The sequence below is a fragment of the Chiroxiphia lanceolata genome, chromosome 20 (genome assembly GCF_009829145.1).
Source record: "Chiroxiphia lanceolata isolate bChiLan1 chromosome 20, bChiLan1.pri, whole genome shotgun sequence".
NCBI classification, from domain to species: Eukaryota; Metazoa; Chordata; class Aves; order Passeriformes; family Pipridae; genus Chiroxiphia; species Chiroxiphia lanceolata.
The window spans coordinates 6,166,089-6,185,055 of record NC_045656.1 but is presented as its reverse complement, the minus strand read 5'-3'; the positions used below and the strand labels follow the sequence as shown (position 1 = coordinate 6,185,055).

Genomic DNA, 18,967 nt, shown 5'->3' with positions numbered 1-18,967 from the left:
GCAAAACAACGATGTTCCCACTCTGTCAAGCACTGAAAACATGCAGGTGCAACTTGTTCCAGCTGGGGTTAGAACTTAACAGGCCACATTATCTTCATTTCAACCCTCATCCATATAAATCTTCCAGCCACCTGCAGCCACTGGGAAATGCTCAGCATCTGGTCTTGGTTCATCTGAGTAAGTTACCCAGTATTTGTAGAGAGGAGGCAGTGGAAGGAACAATCATCACCAAGGAATAGCAAGAGGAGAGGTGGGTCTAGGACACAAAGTCTGCATGATGGGCATCAGGCTACATTCCCTACACCACAAAACATGAAGAAAACAAGTCTACATAAGGTGCTCACTCCACCTTAGGTACAAAAAGGTTTTCTAATTCCACACTGCTGCAGATTTTCACTACTAATTTCCTCCAGTGGCCCAAATAACGTAGGTGATCTGTGAAACCTCGGCAGCAACTGGGCTGTGGAAATAAAGACAACGGAATAAACGTCATAGTTTTTATTCTGCAAAGCAATATGCACATCTTACAAACACAAAATTAATCTAGGAGAGAAATGTCATTTCCAAATCAGCTATTAACCATCATGCAACAAGACAAGTGAAATGTAAGAACAAAACAAAACAAAACAGCCATCTTAACCCTACAATCACCTGCAGAGGGTTGAAACCAAGGCTCAGATTTTCTATGTAATGCCAAAGAAAACGCAAAAGAAAACGGCAGCTTTCTAAGAACAAGAAAACACGTACAAATAGAATCAAAACTGATTCAAGTCATAGTTAAAAAGAAAAAAGAAAACAAAAAAAGGAAAGATCAATATGATCTGAACTTTAATATTAAGTTTTAACTCTTCTGTTTGGCTGCATTTAACTTTGTACACCGCGCCTAGGAACAATCCGATATTCCTCAGTATTACAGCACGTCCACCTGGTGGGACACTCTCACCTCTCTGCTGCAATACAGGGGTGCAAAGGGATAAACTAAGGCCAAAAAATACAACTCTCTAACATCTTCCCTTTTGCATTTGTGGGTCACAATCTTAGTACTTCTGGGGGCTTCAGTAGAGTGGGTGAGAAGTTTTCGAGGAGGCTCCTTTAATTGTCAACTAGCAAAGACAGATTAAAAAAACAAATCTGTTTTCCCCAGCAGACCAAATTCCACTTTGGACATTTGGAGTTTTGATTCTTAATTCTGTGAAAGCATTTGGCTTTGCCTTTCTAAAGGAGTCACGTTACACTGGGTGTTTTCTAGGTATTTCCAGAAATACCTCCCCCCCACAATCCATTTCCTACTTCCTGCCTTTGGTCCCCAGATCAAGCCACCCTTGTAGGCAACTCTCAAAGTCAGTATTAACACAGAAGGCCGGGCATGGGTGAATTAGGAACTGTTTTCAGGAGAAGCTGTCTACCTGTTTGACTCCTCTGACTCGTTTCAGGGGAAGCAGCAATAGCCCATAGCAGCATCAGGAGAAAACTGGAAGCTTTGTTTTATCCCTAGACTTCAAACTAGGCCATGTCTAAAGCTCTGCCTTAACATCCCTGGAGAAAACATGTTAGTTAATACCACTTAAGTAACTGAAACTCTATAAGGAAACATGTTCTGAAGAAAAGTGTGACTCTTTCGCTTCAAACACTCTTAAGACTCGTGAAGTTACTGAAGTCCCACACACACAGCCCAGTGGATACCAATCAATGGTGTCTGTAGGTAACAAACTGAAAATTTTATGCCAGCATAGTTGAGACTATGAGATTCTGAGTTGGCTTTTTTCTTTTGTGTAGTTTAGAGCAAAAGGAGGAGGAAAAAGAAGCCTGTGGGTATGAATGCAGACCTGTTACACTGATGAGAAAGCTGAGAGACAAGATGAAAGGTCAATTAAGGCAACCAGTGAGATTTTAAAAGCAGTGGTGGAAATGGCTGCAGGAAGACCCTGACTCCTGAAATCAAGGAGGTTACTCAATAAGGAGCCAGAAAGAAAAACAGCAAAAGGCAGAATGGGAAAGGGAAGAAATGCACAGAATAAAACCTCGGATTTAAGAATGGACACAGAGAACAGAAAGTGTTTGACTGTGTGGTTTCTTTGACCTTAATCACAACAGCCCTACTCTTCTTGTCATTTTCCCCTGAGTGGACAGCATTAAATGGGAATGGGACAAAGCCAATCAAAGGGTCATTTTAGCTGCCCTTCTGAGATGGATGGAGAGTCCCAAAGTGAAGCTCTGTAACAGACTATGGGATTTCTTTTCCTTTCATTATTTGCACTTGCCCAAGGCTGTGCAGAGCCCTGACAGACTGTTAATACAATACATCTTTTTATTAAGTTTCACTTTCTAGAAAAAAAAAAAAAGAAGAAGTTTACAGAAAGCTGCTCTGCAGCAGAGACACACAATCCTGGCTTGAGGGCTGCGGATGGGAGGCCAAGTGGAAAGTTTTCCAGATAGTCTCTGTGCTGACTGGTTCTCTGGCATTCAGCAAGCCAAATGAAAAAAACCAAAAAAAACCCCCAAAAAATAAATTAAAAAAAAAAATCAATCAGTACTTTTCAGTAAGAAACAGTTTAAAATGGGACTTCACTTCTTAATTTTTTTACTATGAATAAAAGCACAAGTTTGTCCTAAATACAGCACTATTAAAATGTGAATATGTGTTTCTTTTTTTTTTTCCAAAAAAAAAAAAAAAGGAAAAAAATTCTAAAATGTTGATATCTTTTCTTGCAAGCAAGGAGCAAATGGAAGAAAGTATTAGGCCACACAAATACACATTTAAGTCATGTAGTAGATTGGTGGCTTTGGAAATGCAGTATTATATCAAAGGTGCATACTGTTTCAAACACACTGTACATATTGGGCAAAAAAAAAACCAAAACCAAAGGTCTCTTGGTTTGTTTGAGACACTTGCAAAGGCATCTTAACCTGCCCAGATGCAGCTAGACAAAAATATCTTGCTCTGACTATAAGTAGCCATATCACTAAACATATCTACACAAACATTCCGCTATGTCCACAGGGAAAGACTGAAGGTTTCCGGCCGCACTACGATGCGGAACAAGTGCATCCTCTGACCTATTCTGAATATACTTTTATAAATATGTACAAATCAATTACAGGCACTTGAAATGTCTTTGGTTGGAATAAACCAACATTGCAAGATAATGTATTCACAGAGTGTCAAGACCCATTCTGGGTTCAGCAGGCAATGATTACGGTTCTCAGTCATTCTCGGTAAAAGGAGAGGATGGATTATGCTTCTGACAAAGCAACCTAAACAAAAGAGAAAGAAAACATTTAATTAAAGGCAAGTTCTTAATCCTGTTACAGTGATATTACTTATCTCTGTGCAGCTGGCATATCTGTGCTTGGCTTTTCAAAGAACCTTGGGAAGTCTAACTTGGAAAGGAAATCAAAGTAAGTCGGAAGGTGTTTTGTACTCAGCATAATCAATAAAATTAAAAAACTCAAACCATTCAAACCCAAAAACCCAAACCAGCTTATTCTACAAAACATCATTAAGATCAAAAGGTGTCAACAACGGCTTTCTACTTCACAAGTTAATAAATTTAATCCTTCAAGCAAAGTGCAAATCCTCCAATGCACTACTGAACAATGACTGCTTCAATAGCTTTGTTATTGTTTCTAATTTAATTCTGATTAACAACCATTAGAATTATGTATCATGTTTTAGTCAAAGCTTTCAGCCTGTTGTGATAAAAGATAAACAGAACTACTCAATGCCATCTATTCAGTGCTTCACACAAAACAGTTCAAGTAACATCAGAATTATGGCAGAAGAGCTGCAGCCCTGCACTTACTGAGCTGCAATAATCCACTTCTGTGGGGCAGAAATCTAATTCTTAGGATGTACAAAGCACATATATGCCTTTTGTAGCACCCACCTATACTGTCCACAATGAAACACCCATGTCTCTTTGGAAGGCCATTAAATCTACATCTCCAGAGACAAGAAAAACCAGTCTGTCCTGTGTAAAAAACACTTTCTGTGTTTTCTTATCAGAGTCAATATTTTGTTACCACACAGACTCACCTTTTCAGAGCAGAATTCTGTATTGCTTTGCCTCAGTTTGCTTGGTCTGCCTTTAATAACTGCATAGCAGAACATTGTAATCACCATCACAAAAAGGAAGTAACTGGTGTGCATGAGATGCAGGTTTATTAGGGAGCGATCATCCTGCACAGAGAATTAAAACCATTTACTGATAGAGCACCAATGGTTGGCATTTTATATTAAAGCAATAATTACCAGATCAACACAGAAATTACTTCATGAATCAAGTTTCCCCCCTTTGTGCAGCTGGTGTAGTAATGAAAGCGATTCCTAATTGTGGCACAAAGAGCCAAAATGTTCCTTGTGTTAAAAACCTGTGTTATAGATCTTTTCCCAAATACTGGCAGAGGTTTTTAAATGATTTCAAAATATAAATGTTTGTTATTAAGAGCTGTAAGGCACATGGAGATTACATGAAGACCATCACTGGGGGCAGAGCATTCCCAGCTCTGCCTCAGCCCTACATAATAAACCAGCACTGAACATGCCTATTTTAGGACGTGAACAGAACCACATTCAATTAAAACAGAGCTAAGCATTTATCCAAAATAACACACAGAAACACCCCAGCACTTACATCTGGAACTATAACAGTTAGTTTGGGATTTAAAGCATGGTACACTTTTCCGATTGCTCCTTTGTAACACCAGAAAGGGTTATAATCTTGTGCATATTTGGTGTTAGAGTCCCTTGCTGTGGTGAAGATCTTGTACCACAGGGTAGCATTGCTGTATGTTTCAGGAACACAATGTGGTGGCTGACTGCAGAAAAAACAGAAATAATTAGCACCCTGAGCACATTCTCCATGTTCAGTAAGGACAACTTTTACTGCCCTCTCAAACCCCAGTTTTAGTTTGGATGGACCTTCCAAAACAACAAAAAAACCCAAAGCTAAACCAAAAGGATCTATAAAACCCATATGATTCCCACACTAAGATTAGAATTTAACTGCATGTTGTTCCAGTAAGTCAATATCCCACAGCTTAATTGGGAAAACAGTGGTTTTCATAAGGTTTCACACATGTTAATCTATCTGGTGGTTCTCCAGGTTGGGTTGAATAGTGTCAGGGAATCCAGACGAGACAAAAGGAGACTATTTTATGGAAGGTCTGTACCTGCTGGGGCAGGGGCATGGCAGCACAACAGCATTTTGCTGATTTCTCAGCAGGGAAGAGGATAAGAACCTTAGGATCAAATCTTATCTCTCACCCAAGGCAGTGACACTAAATTATAGGGTATCTTTCTTAAATCTCCACGGATTGTTTTGCTGCCAGTGAAGTTTAGGTAGCATGTTGAAAGGCATGTTTAAAAAACATGCTATGGTTTAAAACACCCTCAGAAAAATCTAGTGCTGCTAAAAGACAGCAGAAGTTCCAAGACAAATGTTTTACTGTGGGGGAAGGTACATAATTTCCACGGTCAACAGGAATGTTCATCAGGAACTAACATCCTCAGAGAACCAGCTGAGGAATTAATCACCCAGGAACCAGTCTGGGAAGGAGTGTTTAAAAAGCACTTACACTGTGACAGGAAATACATTGCTGGCTGCTGTCACAGTCATGCAGGTTGTGAACACGACCTGCTCGCAGTGGCCATGAAGAACACAGTCATCTGAATTCCAGGCAGCTGGCAGGGTGAATGTAATATTTATTTCCTCATGGGATTCTCTGCCTTTGAGAAAGAGAGAAGGAAAGCTGGTTTTCGTTCACAAAAGTATCTGAGCAACAATCACCAGGATAAGGACAACACACAAACGACTAAAGCAGCAACCACCACCCTGAATCTGTACCTTTGAAGTCATCCCGGATCTTTACTAGCAACAAAGAGAGCAAAAACAAAGTTAAAAACCAAAACAAACTACAAAAAGCCCAGCTGCTGGTCTTTCTAATCTCTCCTGCCCCAGAAGAACTGGGGTCACTAAGCTCCTTTCAGAAATTAAAAACTATTTATAAGTGAACTCCTGCATGTTTCAGAGAACTTTATTAGACAGTAAAATCTTTAGATCTTTAGCCTTTCTCCTCTTAAAAACTTTGTTCCACATTTGTTTTTTCTGATGCTCACTTTTCAAACTGGAGGTATCTGTGTAGACAAAAAGGTACCAGTAGACATTGGACTGCAGATAAAGTCATGTACAATAACTCCACGTGGATATATTCAGACTCAAAATAAATCCAGGCTGCTGGAAATGGAACTTGCATTTGATAGCTCTTAAAGCAGCAACAAAATATCAACAGGAAACACAATAATATAGATTTGCAGCTATGGGCAATGTCTCTCCACAGGTCTCTCAGGTTCAAGACTCCTTCAGAGATTATTACAAAATGCAACCCTGGCTAAAAGCTAAAATTCAGTGAGGTTCTATTATCAATTTCCATTAATTTTCTAAAAACTCCTGTCAAAACTTACTGGTAGGCAGCCACACAGCAGATTGGTCATTCCCCACCACAGAAACTGTAGTCATCTTATCTGTTGCTGTTTGTGATATTCAAACTTATTCACATATGTATTTTAGATAAACCACATTTTTTTAGACAACATGATACTTGCTCTCTAATGTATATTTGTCACTGCCTTTAAAATGTCAGTTAAGGACCTGAAGATGTATCAAGACAGATCTGAAGACAGTCACTTTACAAGCTTTTGCTGTTTGGAATTCTGTTGGCTTAAAAATTACCTTCCATTGTCATCATGTTAATCATTTAAAACTGCAAAGTCTAATCTGGGTTCACCTGCAGGTTCTTTGCCACTCTGAATGCAGGGAAGAGTTCTTCTAACAAACAAGTAAAGGGCTCTACACAGGAATATACTCACAACAAATCTGGAAACACATCTCTGTCGTACACAAAAGATTTATATACCAATAATTAGCTGGTGAACTTTTATTTGATTATACAGTTAGCATTCAAATGATAGAAGCATTTAAATCACATATTTGGGTTGGAAGGGAAAGTTCAACTCATTCCATCCCTCTGTCATGGGCAGGGAACCTTCCACTATCCCAGGCTGCTCCAAGCCCTGTCCAGCCTGACCTTGGACACTTCCAGGGATGGGGCAGCCACAGCTTCTCTGGGCAACCTGTGCCAGGGCCTCACCAGCCTCACAGGGAAGAATTTCTTCCCTAATATCCAGTCTAAACCTACTTTCTTTCAGCTTGAAGCCAATCCCTCTTGAAATGAAAAAACCTCTAAGAGCCAACTGTAAACTGAATTTTTAAAGGTCCAGTCTTGCATACCTGAAAGTCCAATTTGGTGCCCAAAAATTGTGGAGCTCAGATGTGTGACATTGCGAGAATATCCTCCAAATGGTCTGAGTGGGTCCAGGGTCAGTGTGATGGTAACTGAGATGTTTATTGGACCAGAGTCCTCCAGAGTCTGTGGGGACTGTGTGGAAGATCTCGCCTGTCCACTGGTCACGGTGCTCTCTGGAGTTGTGGTATCGTTGATGAGATGCTTCAAGGTTTCATTCTCAGATATACAGAAGTCCAAATCATTAAACCTCAGGAGGAAAGTATTCCAGTCCTTAAAACAAACACAGAGATTTCAACCAGATTAGCCAGTTACTGCTGGCTGCCACCTCTGGGGAGCTGTGCACGCCTTGAGAGGCACCATCCTGCCCACGTTCCAAGCCATTTAACAAAAATTACACGGCTCACAAAGCAAGCACAAACATCACCAGGGCTGTCTCAACAACGGGGCAACTTCTGTTTACAGAAGTCAGATGTGTTCAATCCCAGCCACTGTCTGACCACAGCTCAGCACAGCATCCTCTGAACTACAAAGGGAACATCCTCACTCGGTCTGTTCCCGCCGTGCCCGGGGTAGGAGTGGTTTCTGGCAGAGTTTCCCTCATTACAGAACAGTCCTGCTAGGTAAGGAGTTCCCCAAAACAGCCAGCTGGCCCAACAGAGCAAGAAACAGGAAGGTTTCTAGACACAGTAGGGAAGATCCATGATAGATGATTTGGGCTCATCCTCAAAATAAAACAAGACTGCCAAACATTGACACCAACAGCCTCTCCCCTATGAAATGAGTGGCAAGTATAAATGAAGACAATCTCCCACAAGACTCTCTGCTCTCCCATAATGTTCTGATTCTGGCCAGGACAGGGTTAATTTTTTGCAGGAGCTGAGTTATGCTATACCACCTCCCATCATTGGTGGGGGAAAGAGTGTTCCTTCCAGCTGAGAAAACATGGTGGAGGGAGCTGTCCAGTGTTGTCTGTTCTCGGGAATGTCAGTCCATGTAAATAATTTCTTTTCTTACACCTTTTGTCATTAATATTGTTGCTGTTACTGTTTGTTTGCTATGTCATTGCTGTTTCCAGTAAACTGTTCTTATCTCAACCTGTGATCTTTGCCTTTTGTGCTTCCAGCTGGAGAGGGGGGGGAGCAGGGAACACTCAGTGGGGGCACTGAACATTCCTAAACCACAACACAAGACAGAGCTCTTAGGGGGGAAAAAATAACTCATTAGCTTCAGGTATGTTTTTCAAATTAGCATTCCCCACTGCTTATCAGGTACTTTTTGTACCTACCTCTGTCATTTCTGGTGACTTGATCTCCTTGATTTTGAAGAAATAACCCAGTGTCAGGAAAGCTATTGCCATAGCACTGACACTGATCATAAAGACCACGAGCGGAGGTCGGCTGCTGATGTAAACCTTCAGGTTCTCCAACAGGTTTATGTAGAACATTATTCTGATTGTTCACCTGAAAAGAAAGAATATTACAACAGAGTGACTGGGCTGTGTGCTACAGCGTGGAGGGGCTGGCAGATCACACCAGACAAAAGTTTGACGACAAGAAATGGAATCATACGCCAAAGTGAGATTCAATTATACGACTGCACTGCTCACTGAACACAGACTGTGAGCCTTAAATACAGCATAAATCAAAACATGCTCCACATCACCTTCCCAGCACCTGAAATTGCCAGCTGGGAACAGATTTTAAGAAATGAGGAGAACTTGTAGCACAGCCCAGTATCACTGATAAGAAAAAAACCCAGATCTTTCCTTTCCCCACACACAGAGGCAGGATATACATACACTGTTACACCTGAATTCCAGTAAGGTTTGGATTCACCAAATTACAGTGTGGACAGAGTTGTAACACAGTCCACAGGTCAAACCTTGTACATCCTTTCAAAACTGAGGCTGGAGCCTTAAGGATCCCTCTTTATGTCCTTAGCCCCAAATGCCTCTACCTTCAAAACAGGATCTGAGAAGCATTTTAAGCTTCTGCATCAAGAATCCTGAGGTCAGAAACACCTAAGAACTGCACTAGGGTGGATGCTGGAAGATTCTTTATTTGATTCTTGCAGGATCTAGAACTTTTGCTAGAGTCTGGAAGCAAAGACAGACTTACACATGCTGAGGAAATGTACTGCATCATTAATTTTTGTCCAAAATATAATATTTTGTCTGATTCCACTCCTGAATTTTCACTTACAGAGCAGAAAGACCCAAATTAACTTTACTGTATCAGCTTCCCCATCTCCACTCAAAGGGAAACGCAAACAGTCCAGTGTTAAAGGGCAGTCTTGTGACATCTACTTGAGAAGGTCTGCAAGGAGTTACTTCAAGCCAACCTCTTATCTATGTCATACCTAAAATCCTGGCTGAAAAGGCTTTTAACCCCAGCTGAACTAGAAAGGCAGTAACTGTTCCTACCAATGTGCTGCCTAACTCCAGAATTCATAGGGAAAGGCCAACTTCAGGACCAGCATCTTAGAGAATTCCACACTGCTAGAGTTAATGTTTGAGCATCCATACAGGTCTGGTAACATTTAATTAAGTCAGGGACTCTGCTCCCTGCAGGTCTGGGTGATCCTCACTGACTCATTAAAAGCACACAGTTGTCATTTAGAATCCAGGTGTAGCAGGGCTGAGGATGAGAGGGACAGGTTTTGAGAAACAGGGCAAAGGAGGGAGTGATCTTTGATCTGATCTATTGATTTAAAAGAAAACAAAAGAAGGGTAAAGGACAAGCATTGAAACAAAGCCTTTTTCAGATCCTTCAGTATACAATGACCACAACTTCCTTGTGTATACTCAGGATTTTACTGGCAGAAATGCTCCCATTAGTATTAACAGAAGAAATACTGACAAAACCTGCAAAACTGCCCCAGAGAGGGAAAAATTCAGCTCACAGAGAAGAGCCCCGAGGTCCTGCAACAATAACACAACACTGAGTTGTGCCTTGCTCACTCTCCCCACACACCTACTTGCTCTCCTGGGTGAAACCTGCTGAGACAGTGCTCTGCAGAGCACAAGACCACGTCCTGGGTTTACTATTTTGCACCATCAACCCATTTTCATCCACTCTGCAAAGACCAGGAAAGCCAGCAAGTTTTTATCAGCGAGAAGAACCAGGTGCTGCAAACACCTCTCCAAAAATAACGTGTGTCTCTGAGTGAGAGCACAGAGCAGGGGAAGGGGGGGAAGGGGAGAGGAAAGAAAAGGTGATGATAAATGTGCACCTTACCAGCACTCCTCTCTTTGTCCCAGACCAGCTGTGCCACGGCCAAACAGGCCAGTGAAGGTGTCAGGAGGCAGGAATGAGAGGGGAAGGCAGAGCTGGTGCTGGCAGGGATCATGCTGGGGACGATCCGCCCTCCCGCACGTTCTGCCTGTCTTGTCCCTGGCAGCAAATTTCTTAAATGAGCCCTAGTTAAAAATCCCAAACACTCCATCTAGAAACATTGGAGACACATGTTGAGATGGAAGAAGATCAAAAGATAAACCAAAAGCAGAGAGTTGTATTCAGTGCTCCCTCCTGAATTTCCTTTTGAAAATACCACAGATGCAGGGTTTATTGCAGCATTTAATCAGAGCTGAGTGTCACTCACAGCATATACAGGGCTGTGAGTCCTTTTTAAAGGGGCTTCCAACAGCTCCATTAGCATGTTTGTTTACCACAGGGCCTAAATTCAGCCATAAAACGGGATGTGCTGAAAAGCACACGCAGAAAAATATTTGGGCTAATATTTTTATGTAAGAGATCACCGGCTTTTAAGTGCCAGTTGCTTAATATGCTCCCATAACTCAACGGCTTTGAAAGCAATTAGAAAATGCTATAAGCCTCAATTTCCAAGGCCTAATGTGCCTTTTGAGCATTTGTGAGAGAAAAGGGAACAACTGTGGATTTCAATACTAGAGCTGACATGAAAACAGCAATTGGATATGGCTGGTGCAAACCAGAATGACAAATGTTTCCACGCTGCTGCCCGAAGAGCTACTGATTTTTTATCAAAGTACTTAAATAACATTAATTATTAAAGAATTTGTGAACCAGATCACTGCAGGTACGTCTAAATGTATATTCCCACTAGATTTTAGGGCTTTCTTAACCTCCTCCTTTCTCTTAGGACCCGTGAGAATCACAACACAAACACAATTCTTTTACCAGCTCCAGTTGTAACTAACTCCCTCCTCTGTGTAAATGAATAACTTAAAGAACATGATTTAGACTTTATTTCTTCTTCACACAGTTAAAAAAAAAGAAACCCAATGCTATTACCTCCTGGCAGGTCAGGCAAGCAAGATCAGATTTCACTTTTTAGCCAAATAAATAATTTAGTGAGTGGCTCTAATGACTCTGCTGCCTCTCTCCACTCTGGCTAAGCTTTTTAATACTTGTTAGGCTGACTGGGGAGATTTTTACTGCACAAGTAGCTCAAGTACAACGGGAAGAATGAAAACTGCCAGCCTGGAACATTGGCCACCAGCTCCAAAGTAATTGCTGGGTAGTGAAGGGTGTTCATTGGGACCAAATGCTGAGTTACAGCTGATGGAACTCACTGGGAAACCCTGGATAAGCCCTGGAGATGCTCTTAAATCAGGCTCCACAAAGCCTGGAAATTCTGTTATACAGGTGAAGAGATACAAATGGAAAAGGATGGAAATACAACAGTTAATCTACCAGAGTCCCAAGAAACAGAGATTTGGGCAGCTGTCTAAAAAGCAAGAAAATAGTCACGTATTCTGCAATTCGGGGAATTTCCCTCCGGTACAGCTCAAGATCACAGACAGCAACCTCAAAGGAATAACATTTGTAATTCCTCCTTATTTATATATGAAGAAAGGAAACTGCTGAAACAGACAGATGAGTTTTTTCGAGAATAAATTACAAATAAGGAAAATCTTGAAGTCTGTTGCAAAGACCAAAAAGTCAATGAAATGAGTCACAGCTGAAGTATTAAATTCCCATTCAGAGCTTAATATCAAAGGAACTGAATTCCTAACAACAATAAAAAAATGTATGCTGTACTAAAGCAGATATTAAAAGCAAATTGCAGCTGCCAAAAGGAAAAAAAACCCACCCAAACATGAATTTTAAAGAGATCAAAACTGTTTGACATTTTACCTGTATCTTGCCATAATGTCAACTACCACCTTCCCACTAGAAAGCTTAAGATGATGGAATTTCCTTATAAAGAATTCCCATTCTTGTGGTGCATGTAAAGATATTCAGTCTAGAGGAGGGGTTCAAATACAAAACCACCACTGAAATATCTTAAGGAAGAAAACTGGGGGTGGAAGGGAAGGGCACAGGCAGCACTGCCCCGTGAAGACCTCGTATGTTTTCCAAGCCTGAACATCTCACTGCACAGAACAGAGTTTAATCTGAGCTGTGCAGCTCACTTTATTTATAAATCAATTACGTTTTCAAAGATGCCCCATTACCAGCAGTACAACGGGGTTAGGAAATGGGTCACATCAGGGTTAACCACTTTGAATGAAAACAATGTTGCTGCCAGAAAAATGTTTACTAACACAAATCAATCCAAGGGTGATTTTCTTAGCAAACCATCCCTAAATAACATGCAAACAAAGCAGTGCTGTTCACCTCAAATTAAAGTGCCACTCATTTCAGAGAAGTAAACAGCAGCAGGTACCAAAATTACCTTTAATTTTGTTTTCTTCTCTTCAAACCAAACTTGGTATCCAACACCAGAAAAACTAAAAGAGTGAAGCAGAACAGATCCCAGGTGTGTGAGCTGGGAAGTTGGGGTTGGAGCTGGGATAAACAAATGACATGGACATGGGATTAAAGGCACCCTCAGCAAGTCTGGCAATGACACCAAGCTGTGTGGAGGGAAGGGATCCCATCCAGAGGGATCTGGAGAGGTGGGGCTCATGAGGTCCAACGAGTCCAAGTGCAAGATTTACTTTACTATGCTGATATCTGTGGGCAAATCCTTTTAGAAAGCAGATAAGGACCATGTGGGATGAAACTGTACAGCCTAAAACCTCTGTCAGCAGCAGAAGGGCAGGCAGGAAGGAGGAATTCATCCTAGAGGAATGAAAGGAGGGGAATCCTCCAGAGCAGAGCACTACCTCTGTCCAGCTGAGCCTCTTCTCCTTGTCCTGTCCTTCAGTGCTAAAAAAATACACCAAAGTAAACAACCTCCTAGTAAATTCCACTGGACTTCTCCACAACACAGAGGAAGAGAAGTGACTGGGGTGTGTGGAGGAGAGTGAAACCTACTGAAAACATCACCTTGGATTCTTGAATCCACTGCAACCAAACACAACCAAAAGATCTGCAGCCAGATGTGCACAAACACATCTCCTCCCCCAGGACTGCTCCAGGAGAAAGCTCCTGAGTGGGAGATAACAGAGGATTGGCTCAAACCAGACAGTGGCTTAACAGTTTTCCGAGCTATTTTATTCTACACATATGTTGACTGATAAAACTCCCCACGTTTCCCTACAGCCTGGAAGCAGAAATTGTGGCAGGAAAATGGCCTGGTCCTTTGCATATGCAAAGAGCACAGGCACAGGACACTGTACAGGGCAGAACAAGAGTGAGAATGTCACCTGTTGAAAAGGACATTCCTTCCTGGTGTTATTCTGCCAAACAATAAATACGGAAGCGGATTATTAACAAAAGCCTGAGAGCCTGGGGACTCGCAAGAACAGAACGAAGCAAAATGCTTCATACTTGCATGAAATGTTTCTCCCCAGCCCTCAAAACCCTTTTCAAAGCATAATCAAGCATTTCAACGTCCCCAAGAGCTCCATGAACAGCAAACGTTTCAGTTCTGCCCATAAAACAAAGCCAAGGAAGTAATTTGGTCGGTTATAGCAAATTTTAAAAGACCAAATCGATGCTGAATTTCAAACACCCATGTTTCTGACTTTAATTCTCTATAAAGACAGAAAAGTTACTATAAAAGGCAGATGACTTAAAAAAATCAAATGGAAAACAGGTGGATCACCCATTACTCAATCTGTGTATGACAGCCCCTCCCAAAAAATACGTGTTGTGGCTCAAAATGTCTGTGGTGGATTTACCACAAGCACCTGAACTCTGTGCCAGCTGATGCTCCTGGGACAGCAAAGCTGATTTTCATTTCCCACTTGAAGAAAAACTGATGCAGAAACAAACAAATCCAAACAAGCTCCAAATATTTTTTTTAAATGCTAGAAGTTTAAAAAAAAAAAAAAAAAAAGAAGAATCAGCAAAGGGTTATAAGTTAGGAAGTTATAAGTTAAGAAATATAAATAATGTGAGGAAGCCTTTTTTCACTGGTCCAATGAACCCTGAATTCTGACTTTTGTTAAAAGTGAAAAACACAATTTAAAACATAGCCAGCTGTAAAATCAAAATGAACCTTCCCTCTGATTGAAAATACATATTTTGGTGCCAAACTTGAAAAGGGCAAGTGAGCCTGTGCCACAGGAACAAGGATACTTCCATATAGGAGAGTATATGGGCATTTTTAAACCTTCCAACTTCTACAAGCCAAACTCATGACTTACAACATGACTTACCATAATCTAAATAATACAGACTACAATAAAACATGCAATAATTGACTGAAGGGCTTTGAAGTTGTATTAAAAATGCTATTTTGGTTACTGCTGTTTAGCAAGAGAACCTGGGAGAGAAAGGCAAAAGTAAAATTATGCTGTTTTACAGGATCTTTAAAGACCCATGAGAAATCAAATTCTGTGTATACTGTACTGACAATGGCCAAACAAATACAGGTCAGCTTTAATCAAGAAATATGTAAATGCTCACTAACAGTTTAATAATCAGAAACTGGTTGAGTGACCAGTTTAATAAGGTTAATTGTTGACTTCTTTAAAGCCACCTGTCAAGGAATGTGGTACCAAATTCAGCAGTGAAAGTGCAGAGAAATGCTAGAAAAAGGCTCTTCAGCCTGTAATGAAAACTGTAAGGAGACAAGGATGCAGAGAGATACACAGCTTGAATCCCAAGCAGAAAATGACTGACAAGTGAAGGAAATGGCAGCTTTGGGGAATGGCAAAATAAAGAGTTCTGGGTGTAGAAAGAAGGTAATTCTGGCTGTGTGAGACAAGCAGGAAAACAGCCAGTAGCCACTTATGAAAACAGAAACAGCAGCAAAACCAACTGAAACAAGGGACCTGGGCAACAGCTGAAATATGAAGGCTATGGCAGTAATATTATCATGTCACATCAGCAATATTATCACTTCACCCCCACTGGTCAAAGGAAACAGGACTTTATTTTGCTCAGCCCAAACTCCCATAGGTGAGTTCAGTTTCCATTTCACAGATAACTAACAAAAACCGACAGGCCAGGACACCAGTTTTCTTCCAAAACAAAACTTGGGAGTTCTGAGTCCTGAGAACCAGCTTTATTCACAGGTCAGGACGGTCTTCTCAAAGAGAAAATAAAACTCCCACACATACTTGCTTTTGGCAAGGGCAGATTTGGGAAAAGCAACAAAATTCTGACGCCAGCGAGTTTCATTAATACTCAGTTTAGGGCTCGTTTGATAAAACAGCTTCATTTCTGCAAAACCTCCTATGCTATTTAATAAAAAACGAGATGATCACGGGCGACAGATCTGCAGGATCAGGTCGGGGGGTGTTCCAGGAGGGAGCTGCACACAGGGGGCTGGATGTGCCAGGCTCCCTCTCCCCTGTCTCTCCGGGCAAATCCGGCTCACACAAAGGGCACCAAGGTCTGTTTGTTCGTGCCCTCGGATGCTCCCCGGTGCTCACAGAGCACAGTGACTATTTTGTCTTATCAGGCGGCATTTCAAGTTCTTGTCTTTCAAGTGGAAGAGAAGAATCGCATTCCACCGGCCCCGAGCCACTCCTCAAATCGCGGGAGGTAACAAAGCTACCAAGGGCTTAATACTCTCTGATGCGACTAAATCTGGGGTCAGGGGAGCATCATTCAGTCCCGCAGGCACAATTCAATGTTATCTCGCAATTCAATACGATCTCTGCTCAGTCTGCCTACAAAAGTTATCCCTGTCCTGGGCACACCAGCTAACCAGGAGCTGGATTGCAGCCACCGGCTGATTCCCAGGGACCTGAGGGGGATGGAAGCGGCAGCAACTCACCGGATGAAAGTCGAAACATTTCGTATGTGCAGCCTGAAAGCACAAGGATTAGAGCGTTGTCTCCTGGAACTCAGCCTTTATAAAAACGCAGTGATGATTTACCACATCAGGCCCGGCCGTGAGAGGGTCTCTCCTTCCACGACAGGTTCTCCTTCCAATCGCAAAAAGTTCATGGAAGTTCGACGAGGATGTGGAGAGCAATCCTTAATGAGTCCCTATCTACACTCCAGGTTTGTCTAACAGGGCAAATAACACCGCCAGAGCTAATCCCGCCAATATATTTTCCCAGAGAAGACAAACTCTTAAACAGCAAACAAAGGGAAATGGGGGGAAAAAAAAAAAACCCAGCAGCCAGCTGTGCTGTAATCTGTTCTCTCCAACCTTTCCCGGCGTGTCCACACCCGCGATTCCGACACATAGTTTGAATTTAACAGGGGGGATGTAGCAGCCATGTTCCTAGGCATGATGCACCAGAAATTTTATTATTAAAGACGTCATGAGATCATTAGTCAAGTTAAACCCCACAAGAGTAAAAGAGGATGAAATACAAAGTACGTAGCGAATAGGAAAAAAAAATTAAAAAAAAAAAAGAAAAAAAAAAAAGGCGCAACCAAACGAAAAAAGCCTAATGCAGGAATCACTATTCAGAAGCTATTTTGAAACGGAAATACAGCGCTACTGAAATTACTCTTTTTTTGTCTTTTTTTTTTTTTTTCCTGGTACGACGCCACACATACAAAGTTCAAGCTAACGGACCCTATTTAAAAATAATTAATAATAATAATTTAAATAATAAAGACAAACCAAGGCTAAAATCCACGAGGCTGAGCCAAACCACAGCGAACCCAACCCGCCCGGCCCAGAGCCCGCTCCCGACACCGGCGGGACCCCCGGGCCCCCACCCCCACCCCCACCAGGCCGCGGGGCCGCCCCCGTCCCCTCCTTACCGGCGCCCCGGGCCGGGCGGGGCTCAGAGGCGGCGGCGCTGCCGAGCGGGCGGGCTCTGCATCATCGTCCTGCCCGGCCGGGGGGGAGAGGCCGCTCCCCGGGCAGAGCCCGGGACAGACACACGGCCGGGCCCGCCCCCGCCGCCGCTTCCGGGGCCGCAGCCGTGACCCCTCACCCGCCGGGCGGGACGACGGTGGCGCGGGGGGGACAAGATTGCGGCGGCGCCGGCAGCGCGGGAGGAGCCGGCGGCGGGCGGGGCCGGGAACGGGCTCGGGAATGGCTCCACGAGAATGGGCTCCACCGGGAATGGGCTCGGGAGCGGCACCGAGCAGGAACAGGCCCCGGGAGCGGCTCCGCCGAACACTGTCGGGGTTCATCGCCTTGTCCCCTCAGACCCGTGCAACCGCGCTCCTCCCTCCCTCCCGACACTCCTCGCCTTCTCCAGCCGCTCTTCACCCCCTTTTCCAGTAAAAAACTTCCAGTAAAAACTACCCAAAACATCTTTTCTTTCGTTTGATAGTTTTCTAAAGGTGCCCAGTACCTTGAAGGGTTCGGGGTTAAATACTTAAAGCAAAGGGCGTAACAGAAGAAACCGTCATCAGAACCGTCATTAATATTTATCATTATAATTATCAGTAATAACAGTAATATTAATATAATGGTAATATCATTATTATGGTGATGATTATGATGTTCACAGGAGGATAATGTGAAGTTTTTTCCCCGGGAGTTGTGATCCAGAGCAAATCCAGGGAAGCACATGGATGGTGCAGGGATGGGTGAAGGGACAGAGCCGGGCTCTGCCAGGAGCTGGTACTTTAGGAGGGTAAAACTAAATAGTTTCCTGAACTGCATGCCTTCAAAGATGTCCAAGACAGCCCTGAATTAATGACTGCTAGTCACAGTCAATGCCTCCTCCTGCCCGAGGCCTGTGGAAGGCAGGAGGGAGCACTGTTGGCACCTCTCAGACAGCAAAAACTCATCCTGTACACCAGTCCTGTACACACCTGGCTGCAGATCCAGGACAAGGGCGTGTTCACCTCTCACAGGATGAAATGTCCAACTGTCGGGTCTCCTGTGGCAGCCACTGGAGCGTCTGAGCCTCCAAGGGTCAGCTCTGTGGCAGATGGAAAAAACGCTCCTTTTCCCCCCAACCCTCTTAACCCCCGTTTCCAAACCGCTGTTCAGCAGCACCAGCGGTACCAGAATCTGCCAGTGCCTCCCTCCCCAGCCACAGGAGAACATACCCCAGGGCACTTGTAAACACTGATGATAACTGGGTAGAAGAAATCGATTAAATTTCGTAACTCGGTTGTGCGGAACCAAAGACGCCGCACAGTTTAATTAACCAGCATTTCCTGTGAAATATCTTCTTTACTGAACAAAACAGGGAGCTCACATGCAAAGAAGTATTTTACAACGTAAATTCTGATTCCCAAGGATGAGCTGCAGTCTTTGTTTTCAGTGATACTGAACTAGCAGTGGGCTGTTGAAAAAACCCCCAATACTATGACTCACCACAGCACAGCACCTGTATTCCAATTCACTAGAAGAGCATATTTCAGTTAAACTCAGTTTCACAAGTAACTTGTTCATGGATACAATTCCATAATGT

The 18,967-nt window shown here is 42.8% G+C and overlaps 1 protein-coding gene across 2 annotated transcripts; it reads right to left on the bottom strand.

The window, feature by feature from the left end:
- Positions 1–483: 483 nt before the first annotated feature.
- TMEM248 (transmembrane protein 248) lies at positions 484–18,524 on the bottom strand. Of its 2 annotated transcripts, none has more exons than XM_032707523.1 (7): positions 18,360–18,524; positions 8,591–8,765; positions 7,290–7,575; positions 5,578–5,728; positions 4,635–4,818; positions 4,037–4,180; positions 484–3,255 (listed from the first exon to the last, which is right to left on the bottom strand). In XM_032707523.1, exons 2-7 carry the CDS (start codon positions 8,747–8,749, stop codon positions 3,235–3,237), a joined length of 945 nt encoding a protein of 314 aa, XP_032563414.1. In that variant the 5' UTR covers positions 8,750–8,765; positions 18,360–18,524; the 3' UTR covers positions 484–3,234. The 2 variants fall into 2 exon arrangements, with proteins under 2 accessions (XP_032563414.1, XP_032563415.1); XM_032707524.1 differs by lacking the exon at positions 18,360–18,524 and adding an exon at positions 17,352–17,501.
- Between the last annotated feature and the right edge of the window lie 443 nt (positions 18,525–18,967).